The 24,274-nt window shown below is 45.1% G+C and overlaps 1 protein-coding gene across 2 annotated transcripts in view; it reads left to right on the forward strand.

Annotated features, from left to right (window-relative positions):
• Positions 1–24,274, forward strand: part of LMCD1 (LIM and cysteine rich domains 1) — a 58,633-nt gene that overhangs the window by 14,194 nt on the left and 20,165 nt on the right. The window contains exons 2-3 of one of the 2 annotated variants that reach the window (XM_039254946.1): positions 15,449–15,537; positions 21,791–22,046. In XM_039254946.1, the coding sequence (XP_039110877.1) occupies positions 15,449–15,537; positions 21,791–22,046 (345 nt within the window). The remainder of the gene's footprint in view (positions 1–15,448; positions 15,538–21,790; positions 22,047–24,274) is intronic. The other variant, XM_039254947.1, reaches the window with a different exon arrangement.

The raw sequence follows: 24,274 nt of genomic DNA on the forward strand, positions 1-24,274 counted from the left end.
TTACAGATTCCTCAACATCCTATATGTATGATCATATTTGATTCTCAGAACAACTCCATGAAGATGGTAGGAATTATTATCCATTTTAAAGGTGAAAAAAATCAAGGTTCAGAGAGCAGAAACTGCTCACCAGGGTCATAAGGGTAGTGATAAAATAGCCAGGGCTTGGGTTCAATTCCTCAAGCTCCAGCAAGAACAATGCTCCCCTATTGCTCCACCAGCAAATTCAAGGACAGAAGTGGGTAAAGGGATGTGATCCAAGACCAGAAATGCCATGAAAGTCTATAGAACTGAATGACTCTCATGGGCTGGCCTAAGTTTTCACGGTTTCCCAGTGCTTGTATATATTCTGCTTTGTGGAGAAGCCTGAGTTGCTCTAGAGAAGCCTTATTTTCTCGGGTGAGTCACCTTTCACAAGGTCAGAAAGTGGCTCTCCCATCCCAAGAGCATCTCCTATCTTCTGGGGTACACCATGAAAGTGAAGGCACACACTAGAAATGGGCCCTTCAAAGAGGAAAAGCTGGATTCTGCCCGAGAAGAAGAGCATTTCTTTCCATGTCTACTTGCCTTGAACAACTAACTGGGATTCACACCACAGGTCTGGGTGACTAGATGGGCAGGAATACCACAAAGATGGGAAAACCAGTGGGTTTGGGAAGCAAGGCAAGGTAGCAGTGCCAACAGCCTATCCATGAAGAGATTCCAGGAGCTGAAAACACTCATGGAGAGAACGCTGAGAGAGCTGGATAGAATAGTAAAGCCATGTGAGTAGACTGATGCATAAGAGAGAAGCATGTTGAGAATCAAGTGCTATAATGGGGAGCCTGGGTGGCTCATTCGGTTAAGCGTCCTACTTCAGTTCAGGTTATAATCTCGCAGTTTGTGAGTTGGAGCTCCGCGCCGGGTTCTGTGCTGACAGCTCAAGGCCTGGAGCCTGCTTCAAATTCTGTGTCCCCCTCTCTCTCTGCCCCTCCCCAACTCTCTCTTTCTCTCTCTCAAAAATACATGAACATTAAACAAAAATGTTTTTAAGGCTATAAGAACCAGTGCTAGAACATTAGAAGGGAGGAGGAATCAGTTGGGGAGGGCTGTGAAGAAGGGTTGGGCAACCAGAGGAGGCCAGAATCTTGGAAACTATGGGAAGTCAGGTTGATTCTTGTTTTCCCAACTCTTTCTGCAAAAATCAGCCTCAGATGAAGGATATCTCTTATGCATTAGCTTTTAATGCAACACTGAAGAAGCACTGAGAGAAGGCAAGAAGTGTTATAGTCATACACATGTTTATTAAGGAGCTACTATGTGCAAGGCAGAATTTGAGGCACTGGTGTTAGAGCAATAAACTAGACACACAGGGACCCTGCCCCCACGTTACTTACAGTCTAGCAGGAAAGAATGTTATTAAAGAGTTATATTCAGGATTAAACAATTATGAGTACTGCAAAGAAATACAAGATACAGGGTTTTCTCAAACCCTGTGATGGGGGTACCTGAATGACAAATAGGAGTTAGGTGAGGAGAGAAAGAAATGTTCCACGCAGAAGGAACTGCATATGGGCAGGCTCAGAGGTATATAGGAATGTGTCCTCTTTCCTAGGGCAGATGGTTCAGTGAATAATCCTAAATTTATTCAAGAGATAATTTTCTGGACTTGGTTTTTGTAGTTCTGACTCTACATTTTAATTCTGTTAAATGAGCTGCAAAGGTGGGACCTTGAAAATGAATTATTTGCAAAGTGAATGACGATCTGTGAATTTCTGTTTCATAAAACTAGGCTTGGAAAAACTTGATCTAAATGTTCTTAAAGTGTTTTTATTTCTAAGAATCTGTAATTTCCATGTGTCAGATTTTCTTAAACATAGAATTCCACTATATAAAGTATATACAACTAGAGCATTTTGGAGGGGGAAAGTCAAGGTGAGGATTAAATATTTGAAAATGTATTTAATGTTAGTTTGAAAAACATAGGCTAGCAAAGAAAAAGAAGTCATTTATAAGAAGGGTACTTGTTTTAAACCAAGAAACCTTGCTAAAGCCGCTCCAGTAAAACACAAGTAGTTTCTTAACATCAAGGCACCAGTGTTGGCTGAAGGAAATGTGTGTGTGTCTCCATGTTTCCAGTGTCAGAAGTTAACCTGAGAATTTATGTGTGAGAGTCCAGCAGGAGTCATTTGCATAAGCAGAGCCTTCAGACTCTTAATAACAGTGCTGTTACATGACACAGTCCCTACTACAATGTTAAGATTCAGATAAGCAAGATTAAAAATTCTTGGTTTGCTAAGTCTCTCCATTTCCAAAATTAACTCCATCAAAAGTGTGTTATCCTTAGATCAGTAATGCTGCAAGAATTCAGACACATGGACAACCACACATACCCAATTAACATCCTTTTAGGAATATATTCTTAAGACATTAGGGCCCTAAAATCAAGAGTCTTATAAAAACTGGGGAGGTATAATAAGTAGGTATTGCTTAGAGTTTTATACTTGAGGAGGAGTCTACTAAGGGCTGAAACCTAAGAACCACAAAGCCAATTAGGTTTAAATTTCCAAGTATGGCCTGAAGGTATTAGGCCTGGGGACACCAACAGCTTGTTCTCATTTAGGAAATGGGGGAGGGGAGAGTAAAGAAACCCTACAAGGACTTTATTTTCTTTTGTCTTAACTTCCCTCAAGCCACTTGGTAAATCTCTGATAAAATTCCCCAGGGGTTGGATAGCTTCTGGCTCCTAGCGAAACTAGTGGCTTTACTTACATCTTCCCAAGAACTGGCAGGGTCTATCCATGAAAGAAAAAATACAAGTTTAAAAAAGATATGTTGGAGCCTCTGGAAACAGTTTGTCAAGAAATGCCAGGTCAACTCTTGGCCTGTGGGAATCCTTTTCGCAGTCCATGAAAACAATGCCCATACTTTGGGGAACCTAGCATCTCAAAAGATCCATAAAAAATCTGGATGTTAGGGGCGGGGAGGGGGGCAGGAGGACCCTCCCCTCATTGGCTTTTAAATGAGCAGTGCGCCCCTCAAACAATGGGGTGAGTTGTCTAAAACCAAGGAGTTCTCAAAAACAGAGAGTGGTTTTGTCAGTCTGAGTTTGTACAGTTCGCTGTTCGCAGTGTCTGCAGCTAGTCCAAAGGAAGCTGGTGTCAAAGGAAAATATTAGTTCAGTCCTGAAAATCCTTTCACTTCCCTTACACGTAAAATTTGTGGACCTGCTTTGGATTCAACCACCTGTACCCATCAGCTGTCAGCAAGAAGCTGGCAGCACAGAGGCTGCTTTCCTTTCTCCCTCAGTCACCATCATTTTTGTGCTGCCAAAGGAATGTCCAACAACGGAGTCAGAGTCCTGAGCAGGGCCTGATATCTTCCAGCACTTTCCATGCCTTGCTATCAGATACAATCACCCAGCCATGGGTCTCTCAGTTCAGGATTTGGAACTTTCTACCTTGTTCCTTACTCCCCTTTTTCAGAGTGACCCAGCCCCATCACCTTTGAAAGAAGAGTTACTCTGTGAATATTTCGAGACTGCCCACTTTCAAGGGCTCTGGCCATTGCCAAGTGGGAGAAGAGCCCAGCCATGTGAATTGTCTCATGAAATTGCTACAGCTCCTTCGTCCAAAGGTCCCTCACGTCAGGCCTTTCCAAGAGCCACAAACCCTTGGAAAACGTACTGATTTGAGTCTTATCGCTTCTTTGCCTATTTTTGATGAAAGTGCTAAAAATACGAAAGAGTAGAATTACCCAAAAGGCAGAGGGAAGGAAAAGAAAAAGGGGTAGATAATGCCCTATCCTGGCTAGCGGAGCACTCACAGTGCTTGCTCCATTATGCTGAGTGATGATGTGGTCAGAGGGAAGCATTACTAACAGATGCAGCCAACCAGGCCTGATAACGGAAGCATGGTTGCAAAAACTCGTTCTAATCAGGAGGAGACATTCAGGACGCAGATAGCTAAGGATGGGGTCAGCTGTTGGATGGGGTGCAGTGTTAGAACAAGCCACCCCAAAAACAGGCTTCCGTGTGCCCACTCTGTTCATGGCCCTGGGGCTGGGCATTCCTGCTTTTCTGGAACCAGCCTCAAATCAGTGAAGGTTGGCTGAAAGAGTAGGGAGGGGGGATAGAAAGGGAGGCAAGAGCAGGGTCTTAAACAGAGAAACCTTTCATTTCACGTTTCCCTTTCCCCATATGGATTTGCTTTACTATTCAGTTTTCAGAGCTAGATTAACCCTTTTTGTTCACATGTGATGTGTATCTTGGGAAACTCCAATAACTTCCTTCCCTGGAGGGGAGGACAGAACCAAACAAGTGATTACACGTATACAAATGTTCTGTGCAGGGCTATGTGTGTGCGCGCTCATGGATATGCATGCCCTGTGTGGAAACGTATGTGTACATGTGTGTGTGCATGCATGTGGATGGGTGTGTAACAGGTCATACATGGTGGTTAAGAGTTTATAGAGGACAGGAGAGGGGAGAGCTTCCTGAAGAGGTCATGGGAGGAACTGGCTGGTGGTTTCCAGAACTTCCCCAGAGGCATGTTCATCAAGGAGATTCAACAGAGGGATTGGGACCCATTTCAGGGACAGCTGGCAGGGGAGACACAGAAGTGACAAGCTTCTTTCACCACCCCACATGGACTGGGACCACCAGGCATCCTGCTAACTTTTCACAAACTCTAGAGTATGTGTTGGGATTCTGTGAATTTGTTTCTCCTTGCTGGCTTCCCTGATTTCAACTGAATTTTACCTGTTAAATATGACGTGTTGAGAGAAGCAGAATAGTAAGGAGAATATGGTGTATCTTGCCCCAAACACAAATTCTCATAGAGATGAGCCTGGACAAACTATCTTGACAGACAAAACAAACAAACAAATAACAAAACTCAAAAACCAAAACAAACATTTCTTATAGAGAATAAAAAGTGCTCTTTTGTTGGGGATTTGTTCAAAACTTTATTTGGGACACCAGACATTCCTAACGTGAGCTAAATCCACCAGACTAACTCTCTCAACCACAGCTGGCCCACATAATCAACTTAATACATACACACCATCTAACAGGAAAGATAATCGGGTCTGTACCCCGAAATACTGACCACTCAAGCATTTCTGCCATCAGCTCATCACCCACCAAATGTTTTCCTTTTCTGTTGCTTTAAATAGGATTGGTCTTTAAAAACAAGGAAAAAGAACACGTTTTCCATCCATTGAATTCGGAGTACAAGATCAGTTGGGCTAATCTCAGTTTGTTTAGTCTATGCATTTTTATCCTTATTACACAATTCAGGAAAAGGGTATCTAAGTTGAAGTGATTTCATTACATCTGTGCTTGTCCAGACAGAAGACTAGGGAACAACCATGGAGTAGAAACGGTAGATGTGGACACGTCCCACACAGATAGCCACGTACATCTGCACACACATCCACATACACTCATGTGCACACACACACAGTCCTCTTGAAGAGTATTTGTATCCCCAGATATGACCTCTGATGTAGATCATGTCTTTGTTGCTGCCTTTGTGAGACTTGCTGTGGTTTTAGAAGGGACTTTACCCTAAGTTGTTTCCACAGCTAATTTGCATGGCATTATAGAGAGCATAGGTCAGTCCGTGCAGAATGGAAATTTGAGTAAGGAAGTTTCTGCTCACTCCTCTGTGCCGTATTTGAAGCCAGCCACCTTAAGGCCAGGTGAGATAAAAGTTAGAACCCTTTAGGGTTTTGGCTATAAACCCCACTTTTTCATCTTCTGTTTGGGGAAACAGGGTTTTCTTGGCCACAAACTGAAGCCCCAGCTTGAGGCTTCCCCAGCCCAAGTACAAGCATCAGGAGGGACAAGACAGAGCCAGGAGGTCAACACAGAGCAATAATTGTGCCTAAGATTGGAGGGGACAGGATGGGGAACACCCATTTCAGGTGAAAAGGGAATAAATATATAATATGAAATAATGACCAAAGTCACCCTGATGTAAGAGTCTGTGTTGTTCATCCAGCATCCCTGGATTTCTCGGCCCCAGTCTCTACCTCTGGTGGTATATAGGACATGTCACAAGGAGGGTTATGTTCAGGAAGGGTGACAAATGTAACTCTGACATTAAGAATGGACAATTATTATACTAGTAAGTGTACTGATTTCATTACTCTGTTATGATTTTCTAAGGCTAGTTGGCAACTCATTCTTTCAGTCACAGGAGAGCTTCAAAAAAAAAAATGGAGGAAGTTCAAACCCTGTCGAGACCATGGGGTTCTTGAATGGGAAACTGAAATGTAAGGCCCCCATTACACTTCCCAGCCAAGTCACTCTCTGAAAGGATCACACTTCTTAAGCGGGGATTGGGGGGAACAACTTTCCATGATATAACCATCTGGGCCTCGAGTGTTGCAGGCCTGGCAAAGGGTCTCAGCATCAGTGGGAGTCCTGCAGGAAGTCAGCCAGCCAGGGAAATTTCGAAGCAAAGGAAGGACTGTGGTCTCCCTTCTGTCTGGCTATTCAGAGAGTTGCTGCATTTGGCATGAATGCCTGTGAGGTGGGCTTATGCCAGGACAGAAGGGACCAAAATGAAATAACAAAAGTTAGACATGCTGTAGATCTCACCTTGTAGTGAATGATCTCGGAAGAGAGGCCTCCCTCCACTGAGCTGAGAGCCATAGCATCCAAGTTGTAGTGGCTGAGGGTATGATGGGGAAGCCCAGTTGTTCCTAAACTTTTCTGTATGTTGGAATCCTCCAGAGAACTTCCCAAATGACTGAGGTCTGTTGCCTATCCCTAGCAATTTTGGCTAAGTTGCTGTGGCATGCAGCTGGGATTTTGGAAGTGTTAAAAGATCTTCAGGGGATTCTAATGTGTAGACAAGTTTGGGAACCGCTGATGTAGCCCTTTGTTCTTTAAAGTGTCGTCCCTGGGGGCACCTGGGTGGCTCAGTTGGTTAAGCAGCCGACTTCAGCTCCGGTCATGATCTCGTCATGGTTTGTGAGTTTGAGCCCAGCGTCGGGCTCTGTGCTGACAGCTCAGAGCCTGGAGCCTGCTTCTGATTCTGTGTCTCCCTCTCTCTCTGCCCCTCCCCTGCTCATGCTCTGTCTCTCTTTCAAAAATAAATAAATGTTAAAAAAAAATATTTAAAAAAAATTTTTAAATAAAAATGAAAAATAAAGTGTGGTGTGCAGATTGGCAGCATCAGCTTTCCCTAGAAGGTCAGTAGAACTATGGAATATCAGGCTCACCTCAGACCTGCTAGACCAGAGTCTTCAAGTTAACTAGATCCCAGCTATTCTTCATGCTAAATCAGAGTGTCTGATTAATTTCAAACATATGCAGACCAAGCCAAATCCCCATAGTAAAGTACAATGCCATAGCACACTCTTTCTAATTCCTGGCACCTAATGCATTTGTAGTTCTACAGTTACATGGGTTCTTTGAGATGTAAGAGTAAGGGCCCCAAAATATCTAGAAAATTTTGTTTCTTGGCATTGCCTGTAGTGCAGTGGTTAAATTAAAATGGAGATTGGGGATTCTGAGAGACCTGTGTTTAAATCTAAGCACCAGGACTTAATTTGACCTCTGTGAATAGTCTTAATTAGGGAGACCAACTCATTGTGGTTTGTCCAGAGCATTCCTGGGTTCAGCACTAGAAGTCCTGCATTCAGGCCCTGATTCAGCCTGGGGCAAACCAAGATCATCAGTTTCCTTCAATTACTTCATGCACAGCCTGATCCGTGGTTGTCAGACTTCAGTTGTGCATCCCGATCACCTGGGGGGCTTGAACAGCAATGACGAGGCCCTACAGAGAGTATCAAGAGTTAGTGGGTCTGGCTCTGGAAAACAGTGTGGAGGTTCCTCAGGAAACTAACAATAGAACTCCCCTATGACCCAGCAATAGCACTGCTAGGAATTTACCCAAGGGATACAGAAATGCTGAGGCATAGGAGCACATGTACCCCAATGTTCATAGCAGCACTCTCCACAATAGCTAAAACATGGAAAGAGCCTAAGTGTCCATCAACAGATGAATGGATCAAGAAGATGTGGTTTATCTATACCATGGAATACTACATGGCAATGAGAAACAATGAAATCTGGCCATGTGTAGCAACATGGATGGACCTTGAGGGTGTTATGCTGAGTGAAATAAGTCAGGCAGAGAAGGACAAATATCATATGTTTGCACGTATAGGAGGATTAGGAGGAACTTGACGGAGGAACAAGGGGGAGAAGAAGGGCGGAAATGGTGGGGGAAAGGGAGAGAGGCAAACCATGAGAGACTCTTGAATGCTGACAAAAACTGAGGACTGATGGATGTGGGGGGGTGGGGGAATGGGCATGGAGGAGGACACTTGTGGGGATGAGCACTGGGTGTTATGTGGAAACTAATTTGACAATAAACTATTTGTAAAAAAAAAAAAAAAAAAGAGTTAGTGGGTCTGGGGTGAGAACTGAGGATTGGCACTGCTACCAAGTTCCGAGGTGCTTTTGGGGTTCACACCTGGAGAATCACCACGAGGTGGTGTAAGATTTGCCTGAGTTCGGGCTTAGCACAGTGGCTGGAAGGCTGCAAGGCCTAGTAGTCATTACAGCTGCAATTAATTTCTTTTTTTTTTTTTTAAGGAAAAGATGGGACTTGAGCTGGTCCTGAAAGAATGTGTGGGGCCAAAGGTCCCTGAGGTTTGATGAGCCTGAGCAAAAAAACGAAAAACAAACCCCAGTGTATACTTCAGAGAACTGCAAGAGGCTCAGGTGATTGGAAAGAAAATCGGGTAGAAATAGTAGATAATATGGAAGTAAAATAAATAAATTTGGGCCAGTGAAGTGGGCCACATTCTAGAAGTGCCTCTTAAAGTGGCTTAATTCAACTTCAAAATGAGATGGGTGCTAGTTTCCTTCATATAAACAAATTATTAAAAGTTAGGAATAGAGGTGCTTGGGTGGCTCACTTGGTTGAGCATCCAGCTTCAGCTCAGGTCATAATTACGAGGTTTGTAAGTTCGAGCCCTGCATCGGTCTCTATGCTATCAGTGCAAAGCCCACTCCGGATCCTTTGTCTCCCTCTCTCTCTGCCTTTCCCCCTCTTACACAAGTGCACTTGCGTGCGCCCTCTCTCAAAAATAAACATTAAAATTTTTTTTTAAAAAACGAAACACTTGAGAATAAACCCAGGAATGACTTGCCTCTTGCCTTGGTTATTATGATTTTGGTCTTTTTTAAAGTGGTTTAAGTGGTAACAATGTCTAGAAGACAGTTTTCAACACGTTGTCTCCCAGGCTACTGTCTGTCCAGTCATCTTCAGACCTTGGGTTGGAGGGTGAGCTCCAGCTCCCTCATCTGGTACTAAGCATAAGTGACCTCTCACACCTCACTTGGGCTTCCAGAGAGGAAATAGATAAATCAACTGAAGCCAATGCCCTGGTGCTTCTCTCCTACAGGCACTGCCTGTGGTTCTGATTCACTTTGTCCTCCAGCTACTGCCTCTCTAGCTGCCTTTGAAGCCTGTCCATTGCCTTGAACATCTACACTTTAATTTAGCAGAACAGGGTTGGATGGTAAAAAATTTGGAGACCATGGTGATCATGGCCTTGTCCTACTGCCCCCAGTGATTTCCTGGGACCCCTCCCCCTAACTCCACTCCTACAGACACACTGTCCCTCCTGTTTGGATCCCATTGGCCTAATGCCCAGAGTCAAGGCTAGACCCGTAGGAGGCTGTCTGAGGTCTGGATACTCCTGGTGTGGTAGGAAATCATAGGGTCTGGATTCCAAAAACATGAGTATGAATTATGTCCTGAGCAGCAAATCCCATCAGATCTATGAGCTCAGTTTTTTTTTCCCCACGAGGCAAATGCAAAGTGTCCACATCCTAAGGTTGTTGTGAAAACCAAATGAGATAAGGAATGTAAATATACTTTGTAAACTGTCAAGTGCTATATCCTTGGTGGAAAGTACCATAGCTGATAAGAGGAGAGCACAACTCAGAAGTAAGACCTGCCTGGTTTCCCTTCTTGGCTCCATGACTTACTAGCCATTAGACCCTGAAGAAAAGGCTTAACCTTTCTGGGCCTGCTTCCTCATCTGAAAATGAAGTCACTAAGAGCACCTCTCTCACAGGCTCACCAAGCGTAAATATTATGAATATGCCTGGCATATGCCCGGCACATAAGGTATACACAATAAATGTTAGCTACAGTCAGAATCATGAGGAAAACTATAACATTTTTGCTTAAAGTACAGATGAGGGTAGGATGAGGAGACCCTCCTTCCCCATAGGAGCTCCAGTCTGGACCATTCTGAATGGACAAGTTGCTTCTCCTCCCTCAGACTGTCATGCATCCTTTGTTGATTAGGAATAATGATTATACCTCAGTGTCATCATAACTGTTCAGGAAAAATGCTTAAGTAAGTAAGATCACTCCATGGATTGTCAAGCTGTTAATATTTGGGAATTGTTGATAGCTGTAGAATCATTTCTGGAATCTTTTGTTTTCTGTTTATGATAGTAGTTCTTTTCTGGACCTTTTCATAATTTCACCCCACTCTTTACTACCCTCACTCTACCTTCTCTCCTTGGTGGGGAGGAAAAGGTTTATTTTTACGTAACAAAGCATGTTGGCTAATAATCTTTAACAACACATATGCTTACAGGGACTCCTGGGTGGCTCAGTTGGTTGGTTAAGCCTCAACTCTTGATTTTGGCTCAGGTCACGATCTCACAGTTTGCCAGATTGAGTCCCATGTCAGGGCTGACAGCTGACAATGTGGAGCCTGCTTGGTATTCTCTCTCTCCCTTTCTGTCTGCCCCTCACCTGCTCTCTCTCTCTCTCAAAATAAAAATAAATAACACTTAAATTATTAACACATATGCATATAGAGTTTACCTATAAAAGACTAGTCAGAGTAATTGACTTGGAGTGGAATTCAGTGTCAATATTCAGAACACCCCAGCTCAGAAGGCAAATCCATGGAGAGTCAGAAGCGCCTGTGATGGTGTTAAGATATAATTTTCAAAAACATAAAATCACGACTCTTGTGCAAATATACAATAAAACTTAGTAAAGATTTTACCCAACTCATTAGTTAATGGAGTAATCACTAAGATATTTAGACCAGTTCAAAAAGCATTTGAAGGGCTGGGTATTTATAGGTAATTCAATGTTACCACAAGGTTGATGGGTTAGGTACACAAGGAGCTCATGTCCAGCAGGATAATAAACCATACCTTTAAGGTTATCTGTTTCAAAAAGACAAAAACTCCTTGCATTTATATCTTTACTGGACAAAAAAATCTGTAAGTTATATGTAACTGCACCAAGTCTTGGGATAAAGCAAAGTAAATTTGTCTAGATAATCCTTATGGGGGGGGGGCGGGCAAGGGCCAATATCATTGCCACCATGACACTGAGATGTGCCACCCACTTTTCTGCCTCATGCTCAAGGTTTGGATAATTGTTTTTTAACTGTGGTAAATATTTTACATTGCAAACAACCTTTTAATCTGACTTGAGGCTTACTACAACCCGGGGGAGGCACAAAGGGCAGGGAAAACCCATTTCTCAGAGGAGGAAAGCGAGTTACACAATGGGAGGAGAACTCCCATTCTGGATTCCCAAGTCCTCCATTCATTCCTAAACTCTGTATTGCTTTTCCTCTTTTCCCTTCTTCATCTCTGTCCTGCCTTGTTCTTGGCGGTTCACCTGAAGGAAATGCTCAAAGTGGGGAGAAGGCCCTGTCGCGTGCCCCGCCCCCCACCCTTGCGCCCCCAGGGCTCCTGGCCTGAGATAAGTCCTTTCAAGTCCCTGACAAGATTCAGTTCCACAATATCCTACTCCTCCAGAGCCAAAGAAAATTGTCAAAACATTTTATCTCCCGTCAGGAAAAGGGATAGAATAGATGCTACATTCCCGGAACCCATTTTTTAAAGTGACGGCTCCTCTTACACTCTTCTGTGTTCAGCTACTGTGAGCAGTCCCTGGGCCATCTTCCATCTGAGACCAAGTCCACATCGGAGAAATCTACTGTTTATAAACCAGAATATCTTGTTTGAAAGAGTGTTTCTGCTTGATGTTTTCCTCCCCTCAATAAACAGGATCATCATTTTCTGTGTCCCAGATAGCTAGGTCTGTCTGGCTCCTGGGTAAATGATATGCAGTGGACAAAATGGTTATTTATTGTGTTAAGCACTCGGCCAGGAAACTGGCTGCAAGTGTGTCCTGATGGCCCAAATCTGCTTCTTCCTTGCAAGGCCATCTATTTTTCTCTCCCACAGACTTCTGTCACCATGGAAACTGTCCCACTAGCAGGATGGAGACTAAAGCCAACTGTCTGCCTCCTCCTCTGAGTCAGAGAGGCAACACTTGTACACATGAAGCAAAGTAGACAGTAAGAAAGTACATGAGGTATGTGGTTAGAAAGTAGTTCCCCTGAAGCTCCCTAGAATTCTGAAGCTTGGAAAGGAATTTTTTTTTAGGACATCTGCTTCAGGGTCTATCAGACAGGTCTATCAGGGTCTATCTACCTCGTGTTCACACGAGGTACAGTGACAACAAGAACAAACACTTGGTGCATAATGTTCGCATACCAAGCCCCTTCCATGCAGCAACCCTTTTAACCCTCACAGTAACTCTGCAAGTCCAGTTACTTGCCCAAGTCCAGAAGAAAGGAACAAACTAAAATCCAGACCTTTACCTCAAAGCCTGGACCACTTCACTTGAAAGAGCTGCCTGTTCCCCACCTCTCTTCTCACTCCTCACAAAGGCCAGCACCTCCAACATTCTGAAAGCCATTTCATATCCAGTGTCCACTATTTTTATTTGATCCTTCCCTCTCCCAGCCATCCACCATTGGTAACATCTCATAGAAGAGAATTCTGTGGAACAGGATTCCAACAACCTCGATCCAGGCCAGTTTTCTCATTTTACAGAGCAGCAACTTGGGCTGGGCGAGGAAATGAGTTGCCTCTAGCTGCACAGCTAATAAATGTCAGAGCTGGCACCAAAGAGCCAGCCCCCTGCCGCAGCCACATGCTCTGCCACGCTGCCTCACATCACTATTTCTAACCAAACCCTGAGCCAGCTGCTTGACCCTCCTGGCCAAGCATCAGGACCAATCCCCTTATAGGAAGACTGTTAAATCAGCTACTTGTTAGAAGAATGGCAAAGCTCGCATGCAGGGTGCTTTGCCGCTTACAAAATGCTTCCACCTAGCTCTTCTGTTCCCAGGCTTTGCTGCCTCTGAGTCTTTCTAAAACAATCCAACAACGAAGCCTTATTCATGTAAGTTGTACACCTTCCAAAATAACCATTGAATCACTCAAACACGAAGTGCGAAAGGATTGCTGTGTTTTGACTAGTAGAATCCAAGGTAACAGGAGGCAGAGGGAAGAACAAGAGGTGGAAGTTTGCAAGGTTTTACATGCCAGGGGTTCACGGAGTAAAGTTCCACCTGTGAGTGAAAGCTTAAGACGATGACTCAATGGTGAGCATCCACTTGTTTTCTATTTTTAACCTGAATCTAGCACTGAACAGGCACAAATCTGAACATGCTCCCCTTCAGATATGTGCAACGTGGCTTTTACTCTCCCAAGTTGTGAATGTGTGTAAGGACAGTGCAGTAGGGGGGTTCCTCAGTGGGTTGAGCGTTTGACTTCAGCTCAGGTCATGATCTCACAGTGTATGAGTTCAAGCCCTGCATCAGTCTCGCTGCTGTCAGCACAGAGCCCACTTTGGATCCTTTGTCCCTTGGCCCCTCCCTCCCTCCCTCCCTCTCTCTCTCTCTCTCTCAAAAATAAACATTAAAAAAAAAAACTTTATACAACAGCATAGTACGTGAAGACATGGTGTAAACAGCAGTTGTCAAGTTGGGGATATGAGGCTTCAGTGGCATTGTGGGAAGATGTGAGCAACAGAAGAGAAATATTGTGAATAACTGCGTCCTTTCATGTACTTCTCTGGATTCTGACAGTAGCAATGAGGATGGACTCACAGGGTTCACTGCTTCTTTTTTCCCCACTTAAAAGCAGGGAGAGGAAACTGTGACGCTCAGATTGCAAGAGCTCCCCCCATCATGCCCTTTTGTATCTTTTTGCCCTCACACATTCTCTTCCTTCTAAGAATCCCCTTCTCATTTTGCATAACCCCCATCCAGAGTCACCTCCTCTAAGAAGCCTCCCTGGACTTCCCCTACAGGTTTATTAACGCTTTCCTCTGGGCACCTAAAATCTGTGTGCAAAATAATAGCAGCTACCATCTTCAGTACCTAATGTGAATGGGCACTTTACATACATTATCTTTATACCCATTCGACAAGTAAGGAGACTGAGGCTCAATTGGTCCAAGGCCAGTATGTCTTGTAAGTCACGAAGCTGAGTTTGGAATCCTGATCTCCTGGGCTCCAAAGTCCAGCCTCTGCTACACAATAGGCAGCTTCCTTTGCCTCAAGGAGCAGGCGACAAATATGTGTTTCTCTCTTCGTCTCCCCCTAGATTGTGAGCACCTCTAGGGCACACCCGAATCTTATGATGTATCCCTATGCCTGATATAGTGTAGACACTAAGTTAGTGGTTAAATGAATCAAATGTCTGTTGAATGAGGAGCTTATCTGCTTCTCTTCCTAGTTGATGAAGCCTTGTTCTTGATAAAATCATAATACGTGTGCATACCTGTAGCAAGTCACCCCCACCCCCAAGTGAGAATTAGGGAAGTGTCTCAGCCAGCAGATCCGTACACTAACCCCTGGCTTCTCCAGTTTTAATGTAATACAAATCTCCTGGGAATTTTGTTGGTGTGCAGATTCTGATTTAGAGGGCTGGGGTGGGGCCTGAGGGTCTGGCAAGTGCTCCATGATGCCGCTGATTTGAAGACCCCATTTGAGAGTCATCTGGGTCTTAGCACATCCGCGGCAGCTGGTGACAAAGAGTAAAACCTATCCTGGGTGTTCTCCCTCCAAAGGACAACCAGACTTCAAATGCTCCTAATTTTCCATGTTTTAGAGAAATATTTAAGTTATGCTTTGAGCTATAGACATTTGGCATCATGAGCATTTGTTTGTGCCTGTAGCTTTGGTTTAATCACACTATCAATAAATCACAAATAAATGAGAGAGAGGAGGCACTCACTGGAAGATTCCATTCCAGTGACAAGTGGACCAGGGGAGCTGATGAATATAGAGGGAGGAGTGGAGAGTTTCCAGTGCCGCCCTGGTGGCTGGCGACAGCACTGAAAGGCCAGCAAGAAGCCCCCGTCTCATTCCATTTTTATTGGCAAGGGCCCCACCCTTACCCACTTGCCTGCCCTATGGCCACTTTCCCGGCTGGTCTTCTCCATTCTTGGTAAACAGTAACTGATGGCTTGTTCATCTCAAGCCCTTTGAACTCCACACAATCCCTTTGCTGGCATGCCAAGCTTTTTAGAGGTCAAGCATCCCCAATCCAAGACTTTTGGAAGTAAAACACCCTCTTTTCTGTCTCCCTTTCCAGATGTCCCTGGGCCAGCAGCAGTCAGCAAGAGGTGTGCCTTGTTTGAGATGCAAGGGGACGTGTTCAGGCTTCGAGCCACATCCATGGAGGTAACAGACTTTGTCAGGAGAGGCTCTGCCTGCCTGCATTTCTTGGCTGTCCTTTCTGGGAACCCTGGCTATTCTTCTCTGCTGGGATTGCTTAGGATGCATGCATTTCAGGGAGGATTGGCTCCAGAGTGAAGACACTCCTGCTTGGCCTAATTCAGAAATGACAGAAAAGCCCCGAGGAGCCAAGATGAGGAAGGAGCTTGGTGCTTTATGCACCATTTTGAGGTGGAGGCCACCAAGCTGGCCCCACGAAGGACTGCACTGGGCAGATGTGGGCAGATGTTAGTTGGTGCCTAGTCCTCTCCCGACTGCTCTACCCTGGGGTTTGGTGCATGTGGTGGATCGCCCCATATGGTGCTGTCACCCCATTTGGATCTCAGAATGCCCCTGGGCCAGAAATAAAAGTCACTGTGGGGGCGCCTGGGTGGCTCAGCCGGTTGGGCTTCTGACTTCGGCTCAGGTCATGATCTCACAGTTCGTGGGTTCGAGCCCTGCGTCGGGCTCTGTGCTGACAGCTCAGAGCCTGGAGCCTGCTTCAGATTCTGTGTCTCCCTCTCTCTCTGACCCTCCCCTGCTCTCTCTCTCTCTCTCTCAGAAATCATTAAAAAAAAACATTAAAAAAATTAAAAATCACTGTGTCCACAGTATTTAAAAACCAGGCACTACATTCATATCTGTGAGGGAGGGTCATCAGATCCAGCTGGACTTGGATCTGCAGCATGTTTCTTTCTCCTTTTTCATTGAGGACTCTGAAAAGCAGAGGTGGAGCTGCCACACTGCACAGCCTCCAGGCGCTATTCCCATCAGCATCTGTGTGGAGTCGTGCAGGGCACACAGCCTGTGAGACTGTCGGGGCAGCCCTGGGAGAGAGAGGCAAACCTCCGTAGGGCAGCCCTGGGAGAGAGAGGCAAACCTCCGTAGGGCACAACAGCAAAGTAGGAGCTTTTGATCTGCCTGCCAGAGGGCTTCCTGGGACACATAGAGCAGGAGTGAAATTTGGGAGGTATTTGTCTCAGAGTTGTTTATTTCCATGATGGGATGGCCATTACAAAAACATCTGTTGAGCTGAACTAAATCTTGTACGTTTGAATGTTGAAGTAACCCTGAGCAGTAGGTGTTAGTATCTTAGTGTCTCCATTTTTCAGATCAGGAAACTGAGGCTGGGTAACGGGGAGGAGGAGGGGATAGCTACTAAATGCCAGGATTCAAAGTTGGGTCTTCGTGAAACCCCACTCCATGCTCTTAAACATTCTACAGCAGTACTGTGGGTCGTTGGCATTTGAAGCATGGGATTGTTCCTTGACTCCATTCCCTGACAGTCCTCGACCTCACAGGAGCTCATGTAGTTTTCTGGATGCAAGAGACTTTCAAAGTCATCCAAACCCCACTTCATCCCCTGCACAGATTCCTCTTACAGCTACCACACTTCCCACTGGGGGAACACCCCACGCATCTAGCTTGGCCTCTAGAGCTCTTTCTGGCCTTGAAGAGTCAGCTTCCCTATCATTCCGTCCCCTTAGTCCTGAACCTGCCATCAGGGTGTCACAGAACAATGCTGACTCCTCATCAGCTCTCCGAAGACAGCTGGGATGCCTCCTTTTAGAATTCTTAGGGCAGAGGGAAGGGATAATGTTCCCTGAATGCACCCCTGACTCGGTTCAATAATTTTTCCCCCTCTCGAGGTTCAGCCCCTTTGCTGCCTCTTGTCTGACATCTGAAAAGGGTCATTTAACATATTCTGTCTGTTGTTCTAGCTGTTTATGGCAGGAGAGCAATTCTGGGCCCTGTTCTTCAGGACTGTAAGCAGGTGTCTTAGCATTATTTTAATCCCTACACCCCCCCACCATTCTACAAAGGACTTGAACATCCAGTAAATTTATCCTTAAGAAATGCAGATTGAATTTAGGTTATTCAAACCATACTGGAGCAGTGAGGGTCCAGGACCTTAGCGGAGAACCCACATAAAATCATTTTTATGCTCCAGTTTTCATACTGTCAGTAGCTGGAAAGATATTTAAATGAACCAAGTGGCAGCCAGCCTGGTTTAGTGAGCAAGTCCCTCAAACAATAATTCATGTGCTTACTCAGCTTGGACAAACACTTCCCTTCTGTAAGCCCCACCTTTTCCGTCTGATAAATGAGAGTATTATAGCCAATGTGCTCTTGGTTACCCTTCTGGCTTTACAATCTATAGTTTCAGGCAAGTTGTCTGTAATCAAACTCATGATTGGTATGGTTAACAGAATTAGAATGGTGTTAGTATTAGAGGCACAGATATCAGAATTATTTGGAGAGGACAGTATAGAGTGAAAGCAAGAGCAGACTTTCAGAATGAGCATATCATGAAAATGGAAGGAGAGGCTCAACCAGCAGCCTGCAGACTCCCACTTCCCAGATGGACATGCTGGGTTTGTTGGCATCCTGAGCCAACCTCATGATGCTGAACTCCCCTTCAGAGCAGAGGGAAACACACCTCCAGGACTTCAGGCTTTTCAAAGAGAGCCCAACAGAAAGTCTCTTCCTTGTATGCAGAGATTTTTTTACATTATCTTTATTGTAATAGCTTTATTTTTTTTATTTTTTATTTTTTTTAAACAACTTTTTTTTTAAAATGTTTTATTTATTTCTAGGAGAGAGAGAGAGACAGTGTGAGCAGGGGAGGGTCAGAGAAAGGGAATCACAGACTGGAACAGGCTCCAGGCTCTGAGCTGGCAAGTCAGCACAGAGCCCGATGCGGGGCTGGAACCCACGAACCGCGAGATCATGACCTAAGCGAAAGTCGGACGCTTAACCGACTAAGCCGCCCAGGCACCCCTGCTTTATTTTTTTTAATGTATACTGACTCCAGTTAGTAGAGGAAAACTGCAGTTTGAGGAAAGGGACCTAGTATGAAAAATGGGAGACAGACCAATGGCTCTTCAAATTACAAAATGTTACATTCCTCAGGGGTCACTCTCTGATGGATTCTCCTTCTCTCCCCATTGTGACACGCCTTCTGATGAGGTCCTGCTCCATGCCAGCTCCAGAGGCTGCCTAGGAGTTACACTGTTACCTCTGCCTCTTCTCTCCAAGGCAGTGGATTTTCACAGATTGACTCTGCCCTAAGATTTGGGCTTCCTTTGCTTTTCAATGGACAGTCTAGAGAAAGTCATCCATAGCTGCTTAAACTCCCAAAAGGGACCAATTAGTGACTCTGGCACTTTGATGTGCATCCAAATCACCTCTGAACAGGATTACAAGTACCCATGCTCAGATCCCACTCCTGAGAGGTGCATCTGACTAGCTGGGGCCAGGGCAGGGCATCTCCAAGTTTACCTACCTGCCCCAGTGATTTGGATGCATAGCAAAGTTTGAAAGCTCATCAAACAGACCAGGGGTCAGCTAACTTTCAGTAAATAGCCCGTTAGTAAACATTTTAGATTTGGCAAGCCATATGGTCTCTGCCACAACCAATCAACTTGGCCCTTGTAGTATGAAAGCATCCATTAGCATGTAAATGAATGAATGTGATTATGTTCCTGTAAATCTCTATTTCAGGACACTGAAATTCAAATTTCATATCATTTTCTTGTATCAGAAGATAGTAATCTTCTTTTGAATTTTTTTCAGCCATGTAACAACGTAAAAATCTCTTCTTACTTCACAGCCTGTGCAAAATTAGGTGATGGCTCAGATTCGGCCAATGCAATGTAGTTTGCCAACCCTGACGTAGACCAACTCTCTCATTGTCAAATAAGAAACTTGACCATGGACCTGTATTGGGCTAGTATTCAGGCTGGGATTATATCCCAACATTTTGCCTTTTCCATCATTCCAGGTAGCCCTGGACAGATTGCAGAAATGGCCACGTTAACACTATTGAGGATCTTTCTGTGTATCTGTGTCTTTTTCAGTCTGGGTGCCTGGAAAGAGTAGAGTGGAGTCAGAGGGGTGTCTTCCTATTTATAGAATCCCAGCAACAATGCCTGGCAACATGACAGCATGAATAAAAGAAACAGTATTGACATAATGTCAACGATTATCTCATGTCCGTCAACATTTTCCACTTCAAAGTGTTTTGCATTCCCCACATCCCTAAGAGCATCCTGAGAATCTACATTAACCAAATAAGCAATGGCAGCCTCCCCACCCAGCTCCACGGATGGAAGGCATTGGGGGTTCAAGGGTCCAATTGGACACTGGGCTTTCTGTCACTTCCTTCCTCTTCCTCCATCCATTTCCTTCTCTGCTGCTGTCACTCCCTACATGTAAACCAGTGGTGCTATTGCCTACCTTAGGGAAGCAGTCTCCCCCAAAGGGAGAGGCAGGAGGGTATTTATCATGAATGAGATGCTCCAATTCTGAAAAAAAAAGTGAGCAACAGAGAAAAAAAGACAAGACTTCTTGGTTTTGCCCCGCATCTTCTTTAGGATCCTATTCTCTTTTGTAATGCTAGAATTGTCCTTGAGATCAACAGTTTTACCATTCCTCAAATTATAGCCTACTGAACATGAATGTGGGCTGCAAGCTTCTCCTTGAATGACACAGGAAATATTGCATTTTCCCTGACTTAAAGTCACACTGTACATCAGTGCATTAAAAACGAGAATCAGCCTTGCACTGAAGAAATGTGTTTAACCTTCTGTAACCCACTGTTTCCCACACTGAGCCCTTTTCCATGTGCCACATTCTTACGTGCTGGGGGAACTGGTCCAGACCAGCAGAACCACCCCGGAGCATATGCAGCACTCATACGGCCCTACCTTACTCTGTGTTACAGTTCCCATCTGATTTGCTTTCCCTCGCCCACCCCAACTATAGGCTCCTGGAACGTGCACTGGCTCCTCCTCACTTTAGATAAGGTTTCTTGACCTCAGCATTATTGACATCTTGGGCAGGATAATTCTTTTTGGTGGTGGTGGGGGGACCGTCTTATATATATTACAGGATGTTTAGCAGTAAACATCTGGCCTCTAACCTCTTAAAGCCAGTATCACCCCATTATGACAATAAGAAGTGTCTTCAGACATTGCCGAATGCCTCTTGGGGGTCAGAATTGACCTTAGCTTGGAATCACTGATGTAGAATATCAAGGCGTGCTCCTGCTGACCGCCCTGTCAATATTTGTGATATATGAGTCAACATATCAATCTCCAGAGTTTAAAAGAGAAAAAAAAAGGAGGGTTCCTTAGGGCATGCCTAGCTGCGGGGCACCCATGCTACTTTTGCTTGGGCCTACCCCTCCATCTTTGCTGCAGGTTCTGACATTGCTCGCTTTACTTAACAAGCTCTTATGTCTCCTGCATGGGAGCAACTGAGATACAGCACGCTTCAGGCATCACAGCACACCTCAGGTGACAAGCCAGAAAGGGAGGGAAGCAGTTTTCCTGTACACCATGAACACTCTGGATTTCACAACCCAGCAGCATGGCACAAAGCAGCCAGATGCTTTTGTTTTTAATTGTCGGAGAGAAGTGTCAGGCTTTCAAATGAATTTGAAGCTTCCCCAGGATGCTTTTCCTTCTTTCAGCTTCACAACATAGCCTTGCCAGTGAACATCAATCTCTCCAGCCCAAGGGGTTTTCTTAGCTCATTCTCTTCCCCCTGGGTCCTAGCCTCAAGTTTCTTGAAGAAAATTTCCAGTTGCATTCTAACTTCAGTATGAGTGCTAAAGAGTTCACAGTTATTGAAGCTCCAAAGCTCATGAATCTTGGGAGACAGTTTCAATAATTCCTTAGAGCAGAGGTCAGCAAACTTTTTTTATAAAGGACCACAGAGTGGACAATTTAGGCTCTGTGGGCCACATGGTCTCTGCTGCAGTTATTCAAGTCTGCTGTTGTAGACCAAATGCATCCACAGACAATATGGAAATGAATGAGCATGGCTGTGTTCCAATAAAACTTTATTTATAAAAGCAAATTTGGGGCCAGGTTCAGCCTGCAAGTCATAAAGACTCCTGCTTTTGAGCATCTTTAATGAATGAACCAGCCCTTGCTGCCACCGTGAGTAAAAATGTGCTGGTCTTTTTACCAGCTAAAGTCATATCCCACATTCCCCATAGACAGACAGATAGCCTCCCCAAAGCAGTTCTCAATCCCAAAGGCCTTTTGGTCTCAGTTTACCATTTATCTGAGGCCAGCCATTCTGAGTTACTAAAGTTGAATCTTGAACTTGCTTTCAAAAAGGCAGATGCTACCAGCAGGAGACTCTGCTCCTCTTCTCTGGAGGTTGATCTCCCTTGTCCTAATTAACCTCCCCCCGCCCTCCACCCCAGGAAAATATGCAAGTCATGCAAATGCAGTCATGAGGACCACTGCCTGAGCTCTGAGCTGGAAGATGATCGGAAAATTGGCCGCTTGCTGATGGACTCCAAGTACTCCACCCTCACAGCCCGAGTGAAAGGCGGGGACGGCATCCGGATTTACAAGAGGAATCGGATGATCATGACCAATCCCATTGCCACTGGGAAAGATCCCACCTTTGACACCATCACCTATGAGTGGGCGCCCCCTGGAGTCACCCAGAAACTGGTAAGAGAGTTTTCTCCAGCCAAGTGGTTCTTTTCCTATCCTTGTAAACGTTAGTCATGCCTGAATTTCAAAGACAAGGTAAGAAGAGGGCAAGATTATAGAAATGATAAGAATAACTAAGGTTCCAGACCTGCTCCTGCATCACTATGTGATCTTGAAAACTGTCTGAGCCTGTTTTTCCTCTTCCATGAAATGGATAGAAGTGTTTCTATGAACTCTGAGGGCCCTTCCAACTCCAGTGCAGGGTTGTTCATGGTTCCCTTTGGGCTCCCCACTTCTTTTTTTTTTTTTTTTAATTTTTAATGTTTTATTTATTTCTGAGAGAGACAGAGACAGCGTGAGCAGGGGAGGGTCAGAGAGAGAGAAAGACACAGAATCTGAAGTAGACTCCAGGCTCTGAGCTGTCAGCACAGAGCCCGACGCAGGGCTCAAACCCACGAACCGTGAGATCATGACCTGAGCCGAAGTCAGATGCTTAACCGACTGAGCCACTCAGATGCCCCAGGGCTCCCCACTTCTAAACAAAGGCTGGTTTATCATTCCAAACTCTCCCAGTACTTGTCTTCATGTGTGAGGTGTTCATCTTCCCTCAGAGTGGCCTGGGATGTACCCTTTGCAGGCCTAGGGGGCGGAGCACAGAAATAGTCCTCTCTTCTCACCAACAGCTGAAGGCTCTTAGCCTTGGAAGGGAGAACTAGCTATACACAACCCTGGGAATGAGTCTCCCAGAGGACAACATCCAGAGAGAGCAAGTGACTTGCACCAGGTCACACCCTGGCTGCCCACTACAAACCCATACCAAGTCCCCACGCCCAGGCCTCATCCAAGATCAGAAGCTCCAGATTGCAGGATCAGAATCACCAGACACGGACATTTCACTCCTCAGATAATGCCACATGCAGACACCTTCATGACCCCACAGACCTGACCAGTGCCCCTCCAATTTCAGCAAGCATATACATCACCTAGACAACTTGCAGGAATATATCTAGGAAGCTTGGGGCTGGTCCTGAGACTCTGCACTCCTGACATGCTCCCAGGGGATGCTGGCCCCCAGATGATGTTTGGAATAGCGAGGGACCAGATGATTTCCACAAGTTAATGAGATTGAAAAAGCTCCTACAATTTTAAAGTTGGAGGCCTGGCATTTAATTAAATCTCCTGGGAGAAAAGGAGAACCTTCCAGTGTCCTGCAGGGTCATAACCCCATAGGCTACTCCCATAGCTCTGGCTCTGACCCCTCACTCATTACTTTATAGTGCTCTGACCTTCTTCTTTCCTGCTCTGGAAAACTCTAAGCTTTTGCCCTTCTCAGGGACTTTACACTTGCTCTTCCCTCTACTTGAAATGCCTTTCCTTGCTTTTTGTATGGCTGGGTCTTTCTGACAGTTGGGTCTCAGACAGGCCTTCCCTAACTCTCCAATCCACCTAGCCTCCAGCTACATTTTTTTCTCTCTCCCTCAGTTCTCCACTGATCCTTTAGAAGATTTATTGCAAGCTGCAGTTGTCTTACATGTCTTTGCTTAGTTGTCATCTCTCGTTGGAGTGAAGTGAGGCCCATGAGGGCAGACACCACACCTGTCCTGTGCACCATCCTATGTGGCACCTTGTACCATGCAGGGCACGTAGTAGGCCTGATGAGTCTTTGTGCTACATCACCCTCCTGGAGTGGCATTCCACATGTGGTTTGTGGACTCACAGTGCACCACAAAATCCTGTGACTGGTCCACAATGAGAAGTACAGAAATTGAAAATAAATGTTGGGGAAATTTAGTAGCAACTGACATCCACGCATGTGATCAGACAACTCCTGTCACTGAACAGAATTCCACTGTGGTCAGACTCACGTGGAAATCTCATGTGGCATGTGCTACATTCTTATCTCATGCAGTGAGCCCACAAATCATTCTGCAATCAGTGAAAAACTCAAACAAAAAAACCTGATCCTTCACCATAGAGAGTTTGAGTAGCACCCTTCTAAGCTGAGCTTACGTGGAAGAAAGAAGGGGGAAATCCTTTCTAGACCAAGTGGAGAGAGGCAAAGATGCTTTTTTTAAAAAGCTATAGTTCTTGAAAATGCATTTTAAAAGAATATGTCAACATATGTGAGCTCAGCCACCCCGTGAGGTAGGAACTATTTTACGTGTGAGGAAACACAGAATGGTTAATTGGCCTTGACCCGCCGGAGGGGCTGGGCAGGGGCAGATCTGGGCCACAGAGAGTGGCAT

Source organism: Hyaena hyaena, unplaced genomic scaffold (genome assembly GCF_003009895.1).
Source record: "Hyaena hyaena isolate Hyena2069 unplaced genomic scaffold, ASM300989v1 scaffold_501, whole genome shotgun sequence".
In the NCBI taxonomy this organism is placed as follows: Eukaryota; Metazoa; Chordata; class Mammalia; order Carnivora; family Hyaenidae; genus Hyaena; species Hyaena hyaena.